Genomic DNA, 16,157 nt, shown 5'->3' with positions numbered 1-16,157 from the left:
AAATATAAGCATCAGAGATTCTGTGGTTAAATGTGGTTGACACATGCTATTCAAGTTGGACTTTAATTCTTAGTAGTAATGCCATGTCTCTGCATGAATGGGAATGACAGATGAGTAATGACTATCACAATGGAGTGGAAAATATTTGTAGGATATGATGGAACTGGAAAGATGCCAAAGGAAAAATAAGTTACGAGCTTCAAATGTTACAATTGGGAAAGAAATATAAACATCAGGGCAACGGTTTAAAACAATCAACAATTTATCAGAGCTCATAATAGCTCACAATATCCATTACTCTTACTGTTTTCAGTGGATAACAGGCACAACTTCATCTTAACAATAACGTAGCAATAATTTACCAAATACATACTCTTGGTTCATCACCAAGTGTTAGAGCAAAACTAACATGAACTAACAAACTTGAAACTTCCTGTCAAAGATTATAGTTTCTTTAGAAGACAAAACTGTACACAAAAAATGAAAAAAGTCACAAAAGGGTTATACTTTATATTATTCTATATTTATAGCAATTGCTTTATTTACCTTTTTGTTTTCTTGTAGTTTTCCAGCTGTAACGTCTGCACACATTTGTATCTTTCCAATTCACACTGTTCACATAGGTCCTCAAGACACAATAGGTGAGTCTCCATTTCTTCAAAGTTTGCCTCTAGACGGGCTACATGAAATAGTTATATGAGCACCAAACTGTATCAGTACAACCCGCCCAAACAGAAATGGGAATTCATAGATGTGATACTGTAATAATTACACATACATAAATGGCTCAGAAAGATAAACATCTCATATCTCATATAGTAAAGAGTGAAAACAGCACCATTTTAAGTGAGATATAGCTGTGGTTCTCTTTGCAGTAAGATGCTGAATCACTTGCTATTTTTGCCCCAGCACATCACAGACCTGTGGTCTGTACTTGGTGAAAAGAAGCAGCCAGAATCTGTAGCTTAATTTTGCTAGTCAAGTACACTGCCAGTTTACCCCTTCTAGTTCTTTAAATCTTTTATCTTCTAGTTTGAAACCATTTCCCCACGTCCTATCACAAGAGAATTTCCTAAAGATGGAATTTTGCAGTTTAGAATTCAATTCACAAAACTGAAACTTGATTGTCAATGCAAAGAACTCCACACATGATGGAAGGAAAAACCTAAAGCAATTCTAGTTTTGGTAAATGGTTGTTCTCCCCCTGAAGACATTCCTGTCAAATTCTCAAGTACTGTTTGGACTGTGTTACTTGGAGCCTATCTTGGAACATACAAATTCCAACTCGTCTGTTACAATTAGAGATCACTATAACAGCAGTACCCCTAGAAACAGCAGAGTTAAAAGACTCCATAAACAAATTCACAAATATGCATATTCATATGTGCAGCTCCAGTTTCTTTCAGAGATTTTGTTATTGCTAACAAGAAAGTAAGGTAATGCCCCATGGCAGTCAGAAAAGGAAAAACGATTCATGTAATCAGCAAAGATAATTTGAAAGAAAGCTACAGACAATTCATGTGAAAACAAGTCTGAGGAAAAAAATGTTCCAGCTAGACAGATTATAACGTGGAACATGCATTGTTGATCACACTCATCATCTTCTCTCAAAAAATCCAGCATTATTCAAAGCATAATACCAGACAACCGTAATTATAACTGGTTGTCCCTTTGGTTTAAAATATGGACTTTCCTAAATGCATTAAAAAACAAATGTTTAAATCATGCTAACTTGCCTTTTAAAAAGATTGCACACATAGTAATCATGCAAAATCCACAATACTAAAAGACAACTACAAAGAACGGGAAAATATAATGATGAAAAGTGAATTCTAGAGGCCAGTTGATTCCTAGCACTAGCATTTGAGCAGCCTCTAGTGGGAACAGTAGAAAATAGAGTGCACCTGAATAACAGGAATAACTTCAGAACTCTCCAGAAGACAAGAAGCTTGCTTTACTGCAACATGGATCACAGATCTTTTCTTTCAAAAATGAAAGGCAGCTTACTTGCTTTTCACTGGCAATGTTGCCAAAGCAATTGCATAGCACTAGCCATGGTTGTGAACTGACATCTCTTCTTCCCAAATGAGAATACAAGCACTGTGCACTAAAAAGAAGTTTCAAGTAAAGCTGTGTTATTTATTTTAATGAAATTTAAGCCATGAAGGTTTGATTGGTTCTCATCAATATGCACAGATGAATAAGCTCATACCAAAAATACCAATTTTAAAAACTCCCTGCTTCCAGTATATTGTTAGCAGTGGCAACTAGAACAAGCCTGCCCCAAGAAGCTGGCTAATCTTCTAAAGAATACTTCCATGACCACTGTGTTTTCCCTGTTCAAAACTTCAATTTAAAAAGCTGAGATCTGTATATATCAAGATGGGCTCCAAGCAGGACAGACAAACCACCATCTTTTTACATAGGACTGAAATTTAAACAGAAACAAGAAAACAGAAATAAAGCTTAAATAAGCTTATATGGACAAATCAGAGTCATGACATTTTAAAACTCAGAACAACATAGGTACAGAAATCCTTTGTATGCAGGAAATTTAGCTCCAAGGATTTCTACCAACCTTTTGACAAGCAGCTTATACTTAAGAAATCCCACAACTGGTCATTAGGTACATCATCATCACACTGAAAAAAATGCTATGCTGGAGAAAAATCACTTACTGTACCCTTAAATTAACACATTTCCTATATGCCAATATACTACCCTTGGCAGAAGTACAGTATTTTACTAGATACCTGAAAAAACAGACTTGTACTTCAGATCACATCTGTCCAACTGCTTTAGTTTAGCCTGCATTTCTCATGTAATCATATATGCAACAATGTTACTACAAAGCCAGGTTACAAGTTTACCTAGCTGTAATTTTTTCAAGAAGTCTTCTGCTCAAATATTAACATACATTAGATTAGATTATCTTTCAACAATTTACACAGTCTTCTTTGCTTAACTGCCACTAATGTATTAAGCTATTTACCTAGAACTCAACAACAACAGAAAAAAATAAATCTTAAAGATTAGGAAGCAACAGCCTTTATCTCTGTGACTGTATATCAGTCTTTATCTTCATCCTACTCTTGCCAGTGTAAATATCTTCAACCTTCATTTGGTCTGTTACCTATGCTCATGACCAGCCTCTTTGAAATAAGTATCAATTCGATGCTTAACATTAAGATGTTTGTTTAAAAAATAAATAAAAATAAAAATAAAAATTTGAAAATTGGACTTGAATCAACATTTGTTTAAATTGATTTGCCTAAATCAAAATAGACATTAGAGCAAATGCCTCTGATAAAACATAACGCATACTTTATATTAGGAAAAGTATGCCAGATATTGGCAAGCAGATATTTTCGAGAATATCTCAAATAAAAATTGTCTTAAATGATGATTCAGACGATGGACTTCAAAAGGACAACCGCCCTTTCTGCTTTTACAAGAGAGTAATTTTTTTTCTTCACGGATTTCAACAACCGCCACAAGATCATATACAGTCCATTTATAAGACATTTTTAATGGAAGACTGACTGATAACGAGAATAATAAAGTTAATGGGCTTTATAAATAAAGTGCTAATAAAAAATGTATTGTTACATACAGAAGAAGCTGAAGAAACTGTACATGACTTAGACTGATTTTACGTAGCTCACAAAACAGGCTAGTTCCTTTTATCTGAAATTTATTTGACCAAAAGCATCCAGGGTTCCCTATCTAGTCTGAAAATGAAAGCATTAACAGACTTATTAGAGCTATAGTACGTCACAACACAGAACTACTACACTTTCCTGAAATGATTAGCCAAAGTACATCTTTGATGCACAAACCAGGAAAGAGCAGCTTATCATTCTATTTATTATTGTTGTTATTTTTTTAAGAAGGTATTAATCACCTCTTAGAAGTGAATACCTGCTTTTTCTAAATACAAGCTGTATCTCAGACTTACATAAGAATAAAAACAGTAAGCAGAATATCACAGCAAAGTTCTGGTAAATCACCTTCATAACTGCAGATGTTGAATTTAATTCAAACTATACTTTTCTCTTCAAATAGACCCTACAAAAAACATCAGAAAAAAAAAAATAACCCTCAAAAACAAAATTTACAGTAGTCAGGAAGAACTAATTTAGGTAAATTAAGTGACATCTGACATATGAAGTGAGGCTAGAAGACGTGGTTCAGATTTCATGACCTTAGCAGTGTATATCAAAATTCGCATTCCAGAGCAGACTCCTTAATACTTCCATATCTGCTGATTAAGTAAAATAAAAGATTTTCTTAAGACACTGAGATTCCTCCAGCTAACTTTATAGTCAGGGTGCAATTAATGCTGGTAACATTAAGACTGGAAAGGTAACTCAAATTCATCAAAATTTATGGCATTTGCAGTTAAGAAGGAATCTTAATTTTTATAAAGAAATTTCCATTAGGTTTTATTATATGGTTTATCTTTGGCCTACCAGTAGGCTGTGTCACTTTATGCATGATGATATTAAGTTTATTATTTAAATAAATCAGTATGTGAGTTGATATTCCCTTAGCAAATAAGAGAGATTTTCAAAAAGCCAATATTACATGGCTACTGCATATAATAAAGCCTTACAAAATCATGTGGTACAAGATAATTGTAATTAAAAAAATGGAATACAATCTTTGCTTCAAAAATAAATACATTTCTTACTGGTCAAAGAACTACCAAAGAACAAATGATCATTTAAATCGAATTAATAAATTAAATAACACAGACTCTTTCAAAAAAGTGACTACACATGCAAGAATTGACTGACATTATTCATATATCGTTCAGAATTTAAGACTTCTATAGAAAGCATTTTCAACTGTCTATATAAAGACATGCAGTTGCCATACAGCCTTTACCCCCATATTGCAACACATACAATACTGAGAGCAACCAGGTCAAATTTTGCTCCTTTACAAAACCAGTGCAAGAACAACTACCTCACAAAAACAATGTGTTTGGGGAGCAAGGTTAAATTTTATTATGAAGTTCACAATATTTGAACTTCTGTCTAAGCTGCTGCACTGACTCGAATGCTTGTTAAGTCTATAAAATCTTACCTAGGTTTGCTGTAAGGCATTCCAGATCTGCTAAAAATCCAGGTATTTGTTGGAGCTGATCCTGTAGTTCCACCAGACTGTTCCTTTTCTTCTCCCAGTGTGCAGAAAGCATCACAACTTCACTGTCCACCAACTGAAACAAGGAGGTTCTTGGTGTTACTTGCAAGTTTACGTACCTGTTTATGAGCACCCTGACCAATTTTTTTAATTCATGCTTCTGTGAGCATCAAGTCAGTACAAAAATTTTACAGCACTACAACTTATATATTTCTCAGGTAGATGTTCAACATTAAGAAAGAAAGAAAGATTACAGAAGTCCTCCATAGCACGAATTATTTATATCAAAATGCATTGATTGAAACAAAATAAAGTTGTTTTTTTTTTAAATCACTATACCAATCAATAGAGAACATGTTTTATGAATTTTATCAACAGCAAACAGCATACATCTAAAACTGTGAAAGCAGAGTTGCACTAGTACGCATTAACATCATTGCAGCGCTGCAATTTAAGGCTTACTTCAATTGATAACTTAGTTTAATGTTGTTAAGTCATGTGAATTTAATCAATAGGTGAAACTGACAAGTCAATACAAGTTTTGCCCGTTTTCTCACCTACTACCATCCCAGAAAACAGAATGTTTGGTTTAGAAGCAGCTTCTGTTTCAGAACTAGTTTTATCCTTAGGAATTACAAGTCTGCGACATGCCACATTTATCTTCATAATATCAGCTGCCCATCTTAACAACAGAAGTGCAGATTCTGCACATTCTAGATACTTACGAATATGAAATGAAAAGAATAGTGTTTTCTTTTTTAAAATGGTACCTTTGCATCAGTCTTCCTCTTCTGCTTTTGTGATAAACTTAATTGCACGAGTTGTAAATCTTTCTGAATACACTTCTACTTCTTTTGCTCTCGTTTGATTCTCTGTAACTTTTATTATACAGTATATTATTACACAGTAAAAGTTACAGAGGAGGATATACTGTTTAAAAGTGTTGCTGTTTTGTTTTTGTTTTTTTTTAATAAAAAAATATAAGTCAGATTCTACAAAACACAGCAAAATCAAGAGATCTTAGGTAAATAATGTTCCCCTTAAATATGAGGCTTGAAATTATTCAATTATAGAATAAGTATAGAATATAGAATAAGTTCCATTACTTATTCTTACTCTTGCATAGAACTGCAGGGTTGGGTGGATCAGCAATCTGAATGCTTCAGTTGTCATAGAATTTAGTTGCAGAAACCAAAAAAGTCTGAGAAATGGGCAAAGGAAGTTTTTAAAGAACTGTAATATGATTACATGCACTTCAGACAAATATCTTCAGAACAATGACCTTTGTTTCCAAATCATTCTGACTACCCATCCTGTCAAAAAGCCATCCTGCTTTACCAGGCAAGGCTTGAAACACTATTCCAAAGCTCAGTGAGTAATCAAATGTTTCAGAAGACTGACGTCCTTATTTTAAATAAAACCAGATCAATTCTTGAGAGTAGAATAAGGAATTCATATCAATTAAACATTAGATCAATCATACAAAAGAAATATATATACATCTTCTTTTAATGTAAGACGGCACAAGCACCACAGATAATTACCCATAACTAAGATTACAAGCATCTAAAAGCAGTATTTCTAACGTAATTTTGTAGATGGAAATGTAAATTAGCATCTATAATTTAACATGGTAAGACCACAGGCAGCAATTAAACCTTGAAATTTTCATGTTCCTTCCTCTTTTCAAGAGTGTTATCTGATTTATTTGCAATTGGCCACTACCAGAAACAGGCTACAGGACAAGTGGACCTTCAGGCCTGATACATTGTATAATCAATCCCACGTGCTTAGACAACACTAATGTTACTGAAACCTGTATTTTCTACTTCCATATAAGTGTATTTCAGATTCTCTCAAAATCAGAAAACTTTCTATGAAGTTCAGAAATGTAGTCTTCTTAGAAGCTCTTCCTTTTAATTTTTCCCAGCAGTCATAACACATAAGATTAAGTTTACTCTGGTTTTATATGCATAAAAACTCTCAACGTTTGTAGAATTGGAAGTACTGCAGAATTGTATGAAATCTATTTAAGACATCTCCTAAAAATAACAATGAGTAGCAAAACACTCAAAACACACAGAAGTGGCAAAGGAATTCATCCTTAGCATCTGAAGATCTTCACTAGGCCTGGTAGAAAAGGTGGGCATAGTATTAAAGCAAGAAAAAGAAGATAGCATCTTTCTTATCCCAAATACAGCTTTTCAAATACATTAAGCAGTGAGAAAATTTATATATTGTAAGAAGAAACAGAGGAAGCTCCTACAGAAACCAGAAGAATCAGAAAGGACATAAAGTGAAGATTGCAACTGAGACAGAAAATCACAAGAGCTCAGTCCTGCTTTGCATCACACCATACAGCTGACACTGTCTACCACTTAAGCAGGGTTTGACATAAGAGGTCTGAAGGGGACCAGAACAATGCATAGGTAGCACTTACAGTAGCTGCCTTTCTCTCTTTGCCACAAATAAACTACAGAACTCATTGCTTCACTTCCAGGAGAGAAGAAGTCAGAAGCAAGCACAGACATTTTCTGAATCTTCTCAGCTAGACAAGTCAAATATTGCTATTTCCTGCCCACCAAGAGGAGCAGCAACAGTGTCATAGCAACAACCCTCCCCTCCCCCCAACCACTGACCACCATCATGCTTCAACACCAAACATATTCTTTACTTCCCAGCCCTGTCAGTGCTTCTGATGCAGTGGTAATATGCAATATCATTTTTACCTACAGCTGTCTGCATCAAATCACATTATTTATTGCTCGCATTACATTATCATCTACTTTGTTTACATTACTATTTATTTTAGATGTCTTAAGCAGTCTCAAATATTCCCAGACAACAAAACATTTCAGATAGCAGCAGAAGAGTACAATACCAGGCCTTCTGAACATCTGGATGTATCTTATTTTTACCATCACCTTCTTGCCACACTTCAGCAGCGTAGTATTGCTCAGTATTCTTCTCTAACCCAATATCTCCCAGAAAAATATTAAGTTAATTGTATTAATATTGGTTGATCAAGCAAAAGTAGTGATTCTAACTGTTTGAACACAGGAGGGAAAACTCAAGATATTCTGGGTGTCAGTGTATCAGCTGAAAAATACTTTAGTAGCACTAGGAAGTTACACTCAATGCTTGCAGTAACAACAGGAAATCCAGAAAGCAAACAGAAGGGAGCTTCAGAAAATTCTTACTAGATTATACCTTGTAAGAAACCAGATCACAGGGAATTTCTATTTTTACAATACCTCTATTGAATACATCAGGAACACTAATTGTTGCTGAGTGGCATCAATCTCAAAAAGCTTTCAAAACCAAGAACTGTGGTCCATTCGTCAGCTGCTTGTCAAACATGACTTTAAAACCACAGTGAAATAATGCTGCTCTCCAAAAGTAGCTGCTGCTTTGAGACTGGCTGGGCACTGGAATGCTTATGGAAGGTTATGAGTGACTGCTTTTGCATTACTTGTTTTCTTCTTGAACCATACACTTTTGTTCATTCCGTTCTCACCCTGCTCCACTCACGGGGGACTGAACAATGATGTGGAGGTGCTCAGCTGGTGGCTAGAAACAACCTAATGCTCTGGAACTAAAAATTTTAGTTTAAAATTACGTAAACATGTAAGTATCTGAATAGTATTGTTTCTGTTTTCTTACCTCTCCAGCTTTTGCACAATCTTTGGCTCCTTTATGAAGAGCAGCCCAAGCATCTTCATATCTGAAGAGAGATAATTGACTTTTATTGTTCCCAGCTATATCCTCTCTTTATAAATGACAAGGATTTTGAAGACACAAACAGAAAGGATATTTATAATGCAGATAGTTTTTGTTACTCAGAAAAAATGCGATGAAATAAGCATGGAAAACACTTTATTTTCATGGCAATGACAAGCATATTGTCTATAATTACATTTGATGATTTATTTCTGTTAGAATGGAAGAAAATTGTAAGACAGCAAATTTAAACCACAGACTGAGCCTCACTGTTGCTATCCATCCTCCACATGCATTAGACCTGAAGGTATCTTTCACCAAAATTACAGTATTTAAGAACTGTGCAAGTTTTAAATGTATTTATTATTTGTTAACTAACCCCACTCTACTCACTGCAGAAAATTGAGGAAATTAACATGAACTCATGCATTTTCTTTACATAGCAAAGTCAGTTATGAAATAACAGGAAATAACACAAACAAAGAAATAGAAACTCATACCTGCTCAGCAACTCCAGTCCAGCAGAAAACTCTGGTGAATACTGAGCAGTTCTATAAGGAAAATGTACATTTAAAAATGTTATTTAATTGAAGGCTGTTATACACTATATAGGCATACACATGTATGTGCATTCCACAGATATGCTAAGCACAGGAATATTTGCTAGTGTTCACTTCCACATTCTGTCAATTTATGTTTGAAGTGCATTACACAGTGTATGTTAAAGAATATTCCAAAGCTGGTCTTCCCCATTATTTTATGGTAGCTCATTCTTAACTGTTCTTGACTATTTGCTTTGAAAACAACATGCATGAGACTGTTTCTTGTAGAATTAACAAGTATGCAGGATGAACATTGTATTAAGTTACGATATTGGACAGAAACATTCTAAAAATAAAACCACTATCAAGTTCTTACTATCCTCAGTAAAGATTTGGTATTAATACATGCTACAATAAATAAGCTAAAAAAAAATGTTTGGCAGTCTAATGAGCTTTTGATTTCTTATTTGATGCATTCATTGCTAACAGCCTGAAACATGAAGGTAACGTACCATCAGGTAAAGAAAATTAACACAGCAGCACTTTCAAGGATGTATTATGTGAAGATCTTGATGTCATCCAAGATTAGTCTCTTGTAAGATTATCAGAATGGGTAATTTTGCACTGTCATCCAAACAATTTGAATGGAAAGCCCAAATACCACAGATAAAATCTTTTTTTCCCTTTATATTAAGGGAAAAATCATAGATTCGGTGAGGTGAAAACAGATCACCAGTAGGTATCTAGTTAGATCTCCTGCTCAATGCAAGGCCAGAAATGGCATCAGACCAGCTTGCTCAGAGCTCTGTCCCCCTACAACTTGAAAACATCTATTAGCTAGTCCTCCACTATAGACTATATAGATCAAGAAAATATAATAAAGTGCAGGGGATAAAAACCAATGATGACTCTTAAAGGTTCTTTCAATAGAGATGGTACCTTCATTTTCTATGTTGATGTCCTACATACATTTTGTACAATAAATGATTTGTTTTTGCTTTTACATTAAAAAAATTACAATTTTAGCATGTGAAATTCACAGAGACTGTAGAAGTTTACATCTCTGCATACTGCAATCTGAATCTTTTGCAGATTATTACAATTAAAAACTACTTAGGCATATCGAAGTTCTATTAAGCTAAATATATAATCAAAATGAGAATATCTTCTGTTATTACAATAATATCCTGCAAAATTCAATATTTTTGTAAATGGACTATAAGAGCCCTTTTTATATCTTTCTTTAATAATAATATCCAAGATTAATGCTATACATTAAGGTGCACATAAGTACCTTTGTCTGCTTTTTTTTGCTTCTCTTGATTTATCGCCCAAAGTCTTCAACCTATCAATCAAAACACACAAGTATTAGACATTTCCAACAGGGAACAACTTGTCTGAACACATAACATGTTAATTCCAGTCTATTGCACTTGATTTTATATCAGCTTACTTCAGGAATGAATCAAATTTCACTTGAGTCTGCAGAGACTGCCATATATAATTACTTCTACAAGTGCATTGGATAACTGTGGACAAAAAAAGTTTATCAGGAGCAATATATTCAAGTCATTCAGCTCTGGATACTACTTCCTTTGGAAGACAAGTATGAAAGATCTGCATATGAATAGCCAAACCATGATAAAGAACCCCTCCTATAAGAATGCACGTGTGCCAAGGACAAGCATGACAGTCATATAGACATATTTGCACCCACTTGCCATAAGTCTGCTGACAGAAGACTAGCATGAGTACTTTTCATCTGCCAGCTGCCAGAATCACCAGCAACACTACCACAGTGCACTGCTAACTAAGCAAGAGTTAGGTCTGTTTCACCTACGGCCAGTTTTAAAGTTTTGCTTCTTTAAAATCAGATTACTTGAAAACAAAACAACAAAACCAAAGGGGGGGGGGGGGAGGAATCCCCCCTTTCTGCCCTAATTAAAAATAAAATAAAATAAATCAAGAAAAAAATTACAAAGAAAACAAAGCCCTCCACTACCTCCAAACAGCCATTTGCCAGTTTTATTTATGTGTTTATTTTCAGTCAACATGTATGTGTTTGCTAGGCTGTCATGAGAGAGTGTAGAACAAAAACCTCCTGCTTGTTCTCTGCCCACCAAGATGATAGATGTCCTCTGACACCTCAGCAGACAGGAAAAACAAGAGTTAGGAAGAAACAAAGGGCACAGATAAGAACAAAATGAAAGTGACCCACAAACTCCAAGGATTTGCTTTAGGCACGATGCAGAGACACATAATCCTGAGCTACCAAGTGCCTGAGCAACACCCCAATGCAAAGATAACTTGTCTGCATCTAGAATAAGTTCAACCACTCCCAGTTTTCACCACCTTCTAGGAAATGATTGACTATCTAAAAGAAGACACATTAAGGCAGGTCTCCACACCCTGTTTAAGAGCTGCTCAGAACAGTCAACCAAGTAGCAATAACCATAGCATTCTGAGGAACACTGTTCCAGAAAGCACTACAACTTGCCCTTCTCTCCAATCGCATTTTCTATCATGCATCTCTGCCTGTAAAAGCAACACTCTGCTGCATGCAGGGATTGAACAAAATGCTGGGGCACGATTGCCAGATCTTTTCTTAGGATACGCGTCATGCAGTCAGAAGTAAAGGTTAAAGGATGCATCAGCAGGCTTCATAACACTGACTTCCTTTCAGCAATGCTCTCTGTACAAAGTACAGGCAGTGTGAACCACAGCACTCAATCTGACACAAGTATACAAACTGCAGCCTGAGCACAAAGACATCTTGCCTCTTTTTGTTCCTTGTCCTGTAAAAGAATGCTTGCAGATAAATGGGTCAAAATCTAGACACCTCACTCACAGGAGACACAGATGTAGACAGAGACACATCTGAGCAGGGGAAACAGAACTCTTTTGTGTGTGTGTGTTCTTTAACAACTTCAAGGTGCTCCTTCTGCAAGTTATATGACCCCGGATTTGATCTTTTTCAGCTGTAAATAGGCGATCCCTTCTGTCAGAACAGATACTCTCCTTGACAGCCCTGGAAAAGATGTTTCCTCCCAGTGTTACAGAATATCCAACTGCTCCACTTTGGAAGCATTCACATAACAAGTAAACAAGTCAGTCGCTTTTACTACTACCTCAGAGGGGGCAGAAAATAAAACACCATAGCTTTGAGATTGCATCATCTATCAAGGGAAATGGGGGTGCAAAGCAGGACAATTCACATTCTGGTGAATATACAGGAGAAAGACCAATGCTCTCCACAACCTTTGGCTACCATGGCTCCAAGATGCACATTATGGCAATAAAGATGCACAGAAAATAAGATAAAAAAGGGTCACCCTGTGAAAGACCATTCATGGAGCTCCTGAAACGCAAAGGTAGAAATGATAAAAGCTGCTCCCAAAGCAGAAGGCAATATGAGGAAGGAGGCAAATTAGAACATACTGATTCTCTGCAGTAACAGTTGCCAGGCAAAGTTAAATGGCCATCAGATCTCGACTCTCCTGCAGTCCTGTTTCATCATGTGAATGGCACCATTTCCAAAAGAAATGTGGAGATGGGTTGTGCAGCATTTGGATGCTGCCAGGTTAAGCCACAACAACACGGTGTCTACACTAAAAGAAGCTGGTGAGGAAACACTGGGACAGTATCCTTGTGCTTTGCAACGCACACTGCTTCCACTCATCCTGTGCTCCTTTCCCTCACGTGACAGCAACTCTCGTCTTTCAAGGAAAAGAGAAGCTTTTCGGCTTCCAGAGCGCAATTACGGAGGTCAGCCGCCTCATCAAACATTCAGACGCGTCCATCGATCCCAGGCATATCTTCGCCCTCTCTCCAAACACCGGTCTCTTCCCCTCCTCCACTCCCCGCCCCGCCGCTGCCTTCCCAGCCCCTCGGAGCCCCTTCCCCTCAGTTCCCGGCACTTGCTCCGCCCGCCCTGGGGCTCACCTGCCCGCCAGCAGCAGGCAGAGAGCGGTAGGCACCGCAGCCCCGGCCCCTTGCCCTTGCTGGAGGAGGGAAGGCCGCGGCCCCACCTCCTCGCTCTCCTCCTCTTCCTCCGTCCTGCTCCCCCGCTCAGCACCCGGTCACCTGCTCTCCCCCCCCCGCCCTGCTCGGCTCTCACTAGCGGTCCCCTCCTTCACCGCCGCCCTCACGGCTCAGGCGGCGCGACCCACCCCGACGTGAAGTCCTGCTGGACGCTCAACAGCCGCTCCCGCAGCGTCTCCAGCATCGTCCCGGCCTCCTCCCGCGGCGGCTGGCGGAGCGGGGCGGGCAGGCGGCGAGACGAGGCGGAGCTCCCCTCAGCTCCCACCCCCATCCCGCAACGCCTCTCTGCCGGCCCGCCCCCAGCGGAAGCCGGGCCCTCTGCCTGCTGACATGGGGAAGTGCGGGGGGGTTCGGGGGAGTTCTCAGACCTGGGTCTGTTCAGCCTGGGGGAGAGGAAATTGAGGGAGACTGTAATCAATGCTTACAAATATCTCATGGGTGACAATTTCAGAACTACTGACAGTAGTATGAAGATGGCTTCCCACCGTGTATGCTCACAGCTAATATTTGAAGACATAGGACTTTTCATTGTTTTCATTGAATTGAGATCTGTCTTTAAGAATAAAATTGACTGGGATTTTCAAGTTGTCAATAGCTTATGGGCTGGTTCGGCCTGGTTGTGTGACCAGTGGGGCTGAGGGATTTCACAAAATCCACACCTCCATAAAAGGGAAACAGGAGACCCCACAATGATTTAAAACAGTGGCAATGACCTGAGGAGAAACAAACTAATTTTACTAAATATGGTATCAGAATGCAAGCTAACACACTATAATACAATATAATTAGAACTGAAGCTCATAAATCAAAAATAATGAGAGAATATCTGAAAGCTGTAGGCTTTACAGTAATACTGAAGTGATGTGCGCAGTTGGGACAGGCAGCAGTGAGGAGAGGCGATGGAGAAGGGCACAATCAGGTGACTTTGCCAGGAGTTCTATCGCCTGTCTGACCTCAAAGTCCCCCTGGGGAATGTAGTTCTTCTTCTCTTCCAGACAGGTACCCGGAACTGGAGCATTAACACTTTAACTCCCAGTGCACTACATGGTGTTATGATGTGGAATACCAGTAACCAAAAGTCATAAAACCATGACACAAGTGAAAAACATTGTATTTGTTAACCCATTCCATTTTGGTTAAAGGTTCAGAAATTTTCAGGCAGTGCTCAGGAGAGCACTGAAATAATTTCTTACAGGAAGAATGTATGCAGAGAGGGACTGTTGTGTGTGTCATTAGGTACTGTATAGGTTGTTAATGGTTCTAGGTATATTCAATCAACTGGAAAATTGATACCATAATCCCTTTTATTCTCCACTTGTGTGCTGTTAGAGGCATGAGTTCAGTAGATTGTTTTTGAAGTGGCTTGCTAAAAAGCAGTGTTTCTCTCTGACCTTAATACAAGCTAAGAGCTAAATTACAGAATCACAGAATCACAGAACTGTAGGTGTAGGTGTAGGAAGGGACCTCCAGAGATCATTGAGTCCAACTCCCCTGCCAAAGCAGATTCCCTACACCACATCGCACAGGTAGGCATCCAGGTGGGTCTTGAATATCTCCAGAGGAGGAGACTTCACAACCCCCCTGGGCAGCCTGTTCCAGTGCTCCGTCACCCTTGCTGTAAAGAAGTTCTTGCGCACATTCCTGCAGAACTTCCTATGCTGAAGTTTCTGTCCGTTTCCCCTTGTCCTGTCTCCACACACTGCTGAAGAGTCTGGCCTCACCACTTTGCCCCCCACACCTCAGGTATTTATAGACCTGGATCAGGTCCCCTCTCAGTCTTGTTTTCTCAAGGCTAAACAGACCCAGTTCCCTAAGTCTCTCCTCGTAGGGGAGATGCTCCAGGTCCTTCACCATCTTTGTGGCCCTCCGCTGGACTCTTTCCAAGAGATCCCTGTCTTTTTTGTACTGGGGAGTCCAGAACTGGACACAGTATTCCAGATGAGGCCTTACCAGGGCAGAGTAGAGGGGGAGGATCACCTCCTTCGACCTGCTGGCAATGCTCTTTTTATTGCACCCCAGAATGCCGTTGGCATTTTTGGCTATGAGGGCACACTGCTAGCTCATGGCCAACCTATTGTCCACCAGGACATCCAGGTCCCTCTCTGCAGAGTTCCTCTCCAGCAGGTTGTCCCCCAACTTGTACTGGTGCATGCAATTATTCCTCCCCAGGTGCAAGACTCTACACTTGCTTTTGTTAAACTTCATCTGGTTTCTTACTGCACAGCTCTCCAGTCTGTTCAGGTCTCACTGAATGGCAGCACAGCCTTCAGGTGTGTCAGCCAATCCTTCCAACTAAGTATCATCAGCAAACTTGCTGAGGGTGGCTACTATTCCCTCATCAAAGTCATTGACGAAGATGTTAAATAAGACCAGACCCAGCACCGACCCCTGGGGAATACTGCTAGTTACAGGTTACAACCTGACACCGCACCACCAATGATGACCCTGCGTGCTCTGCCAGTCAGCCAGTTCTCAACCCACCTCACTGTCCACTCATCTATCCCACGCTTCCTCAGCTTTGTTATAAGGATGTCATGGGAGACAGTATCAAATGTCTTGCTGAAATCAAGGTAGACTACATCCACCGATCTTCCCCCATCCACCCAGCCAGTGACAACATCATAGAAGGCTACCAGGTTGGTTGACCAGGTTGGCTACCAGGTTGTCTGCTAAGAGAAGGATGACCAGGATAGTCATTACAAGCAC

General features: G+C 38.6%; 1 protein-coding gene across 2 annotated transcripts in view; it reads right to left on the bottom strand.

Moving 5' to 3' along the window:
• Positions 1–13,732, bottom strand: part of DTNBP1 (dystrobrevin binding protein 1) — a 67,788-nt gene extending 54,056 nt beyond the window's left edge. The window contains exons 1-6 of one of the 2 annotated variants that reach the window (XM_072327484.1): positions 13,580–13,732; positions 10,705–10,755; positions 9,369–9,419; positions 8,812–8,872; positions 5,092–5,224; positions 547–679 (exon numbers count right to left, since the gene is read on the bottom strand). In XM_072327484.1, the coding sequence (XP_072183585.1) occupies positions 547–679; positions 5,092–5,224; positions 8,812–8,872; positions 9,369–9,419; positions 10,705–10,755; positions 13,580–13,722 (572 nt within the window). In that variant the 5' untranslated portion in view covers positions 13,723–13,732. Of the gene's footprint in view, positions 1–546; positions 680–5,091; positions 5,225–8,811; positions 8,873–9,368; positions 9,420–10,704; positions 10,756–13,352; positions 13,431–13,579 lie in introns of those variants that run through there. The other variant, XM_072327485.1, reaches the window with a different exon arrangement.
• Between the last annotated feature and the right edge of the window lie 2,425 nt (positions 13,733–16,157).

The sequence above is a fragment of the Excalfactoria chinensis genome, chromosome 2 (genome assembly GCF_039878825.1).
Source record: "Excalfactoria chinensis isolate bCotChi1 chromosome 2, bCotChi1.hap2, whole genome shotgun sequence".
Taxonomy (NCBI): domain Eukaryota; kingdom Metazoa; phylum Chordata; class Aves; order Galliformes; family Phasianidae; genus Excalfactoria; species Excalfactoria chinensis.
Note: the sequence above shows the minus strand (reverse complement) of the source record. Positions and strands in the feature narration are given on the sequence as shown.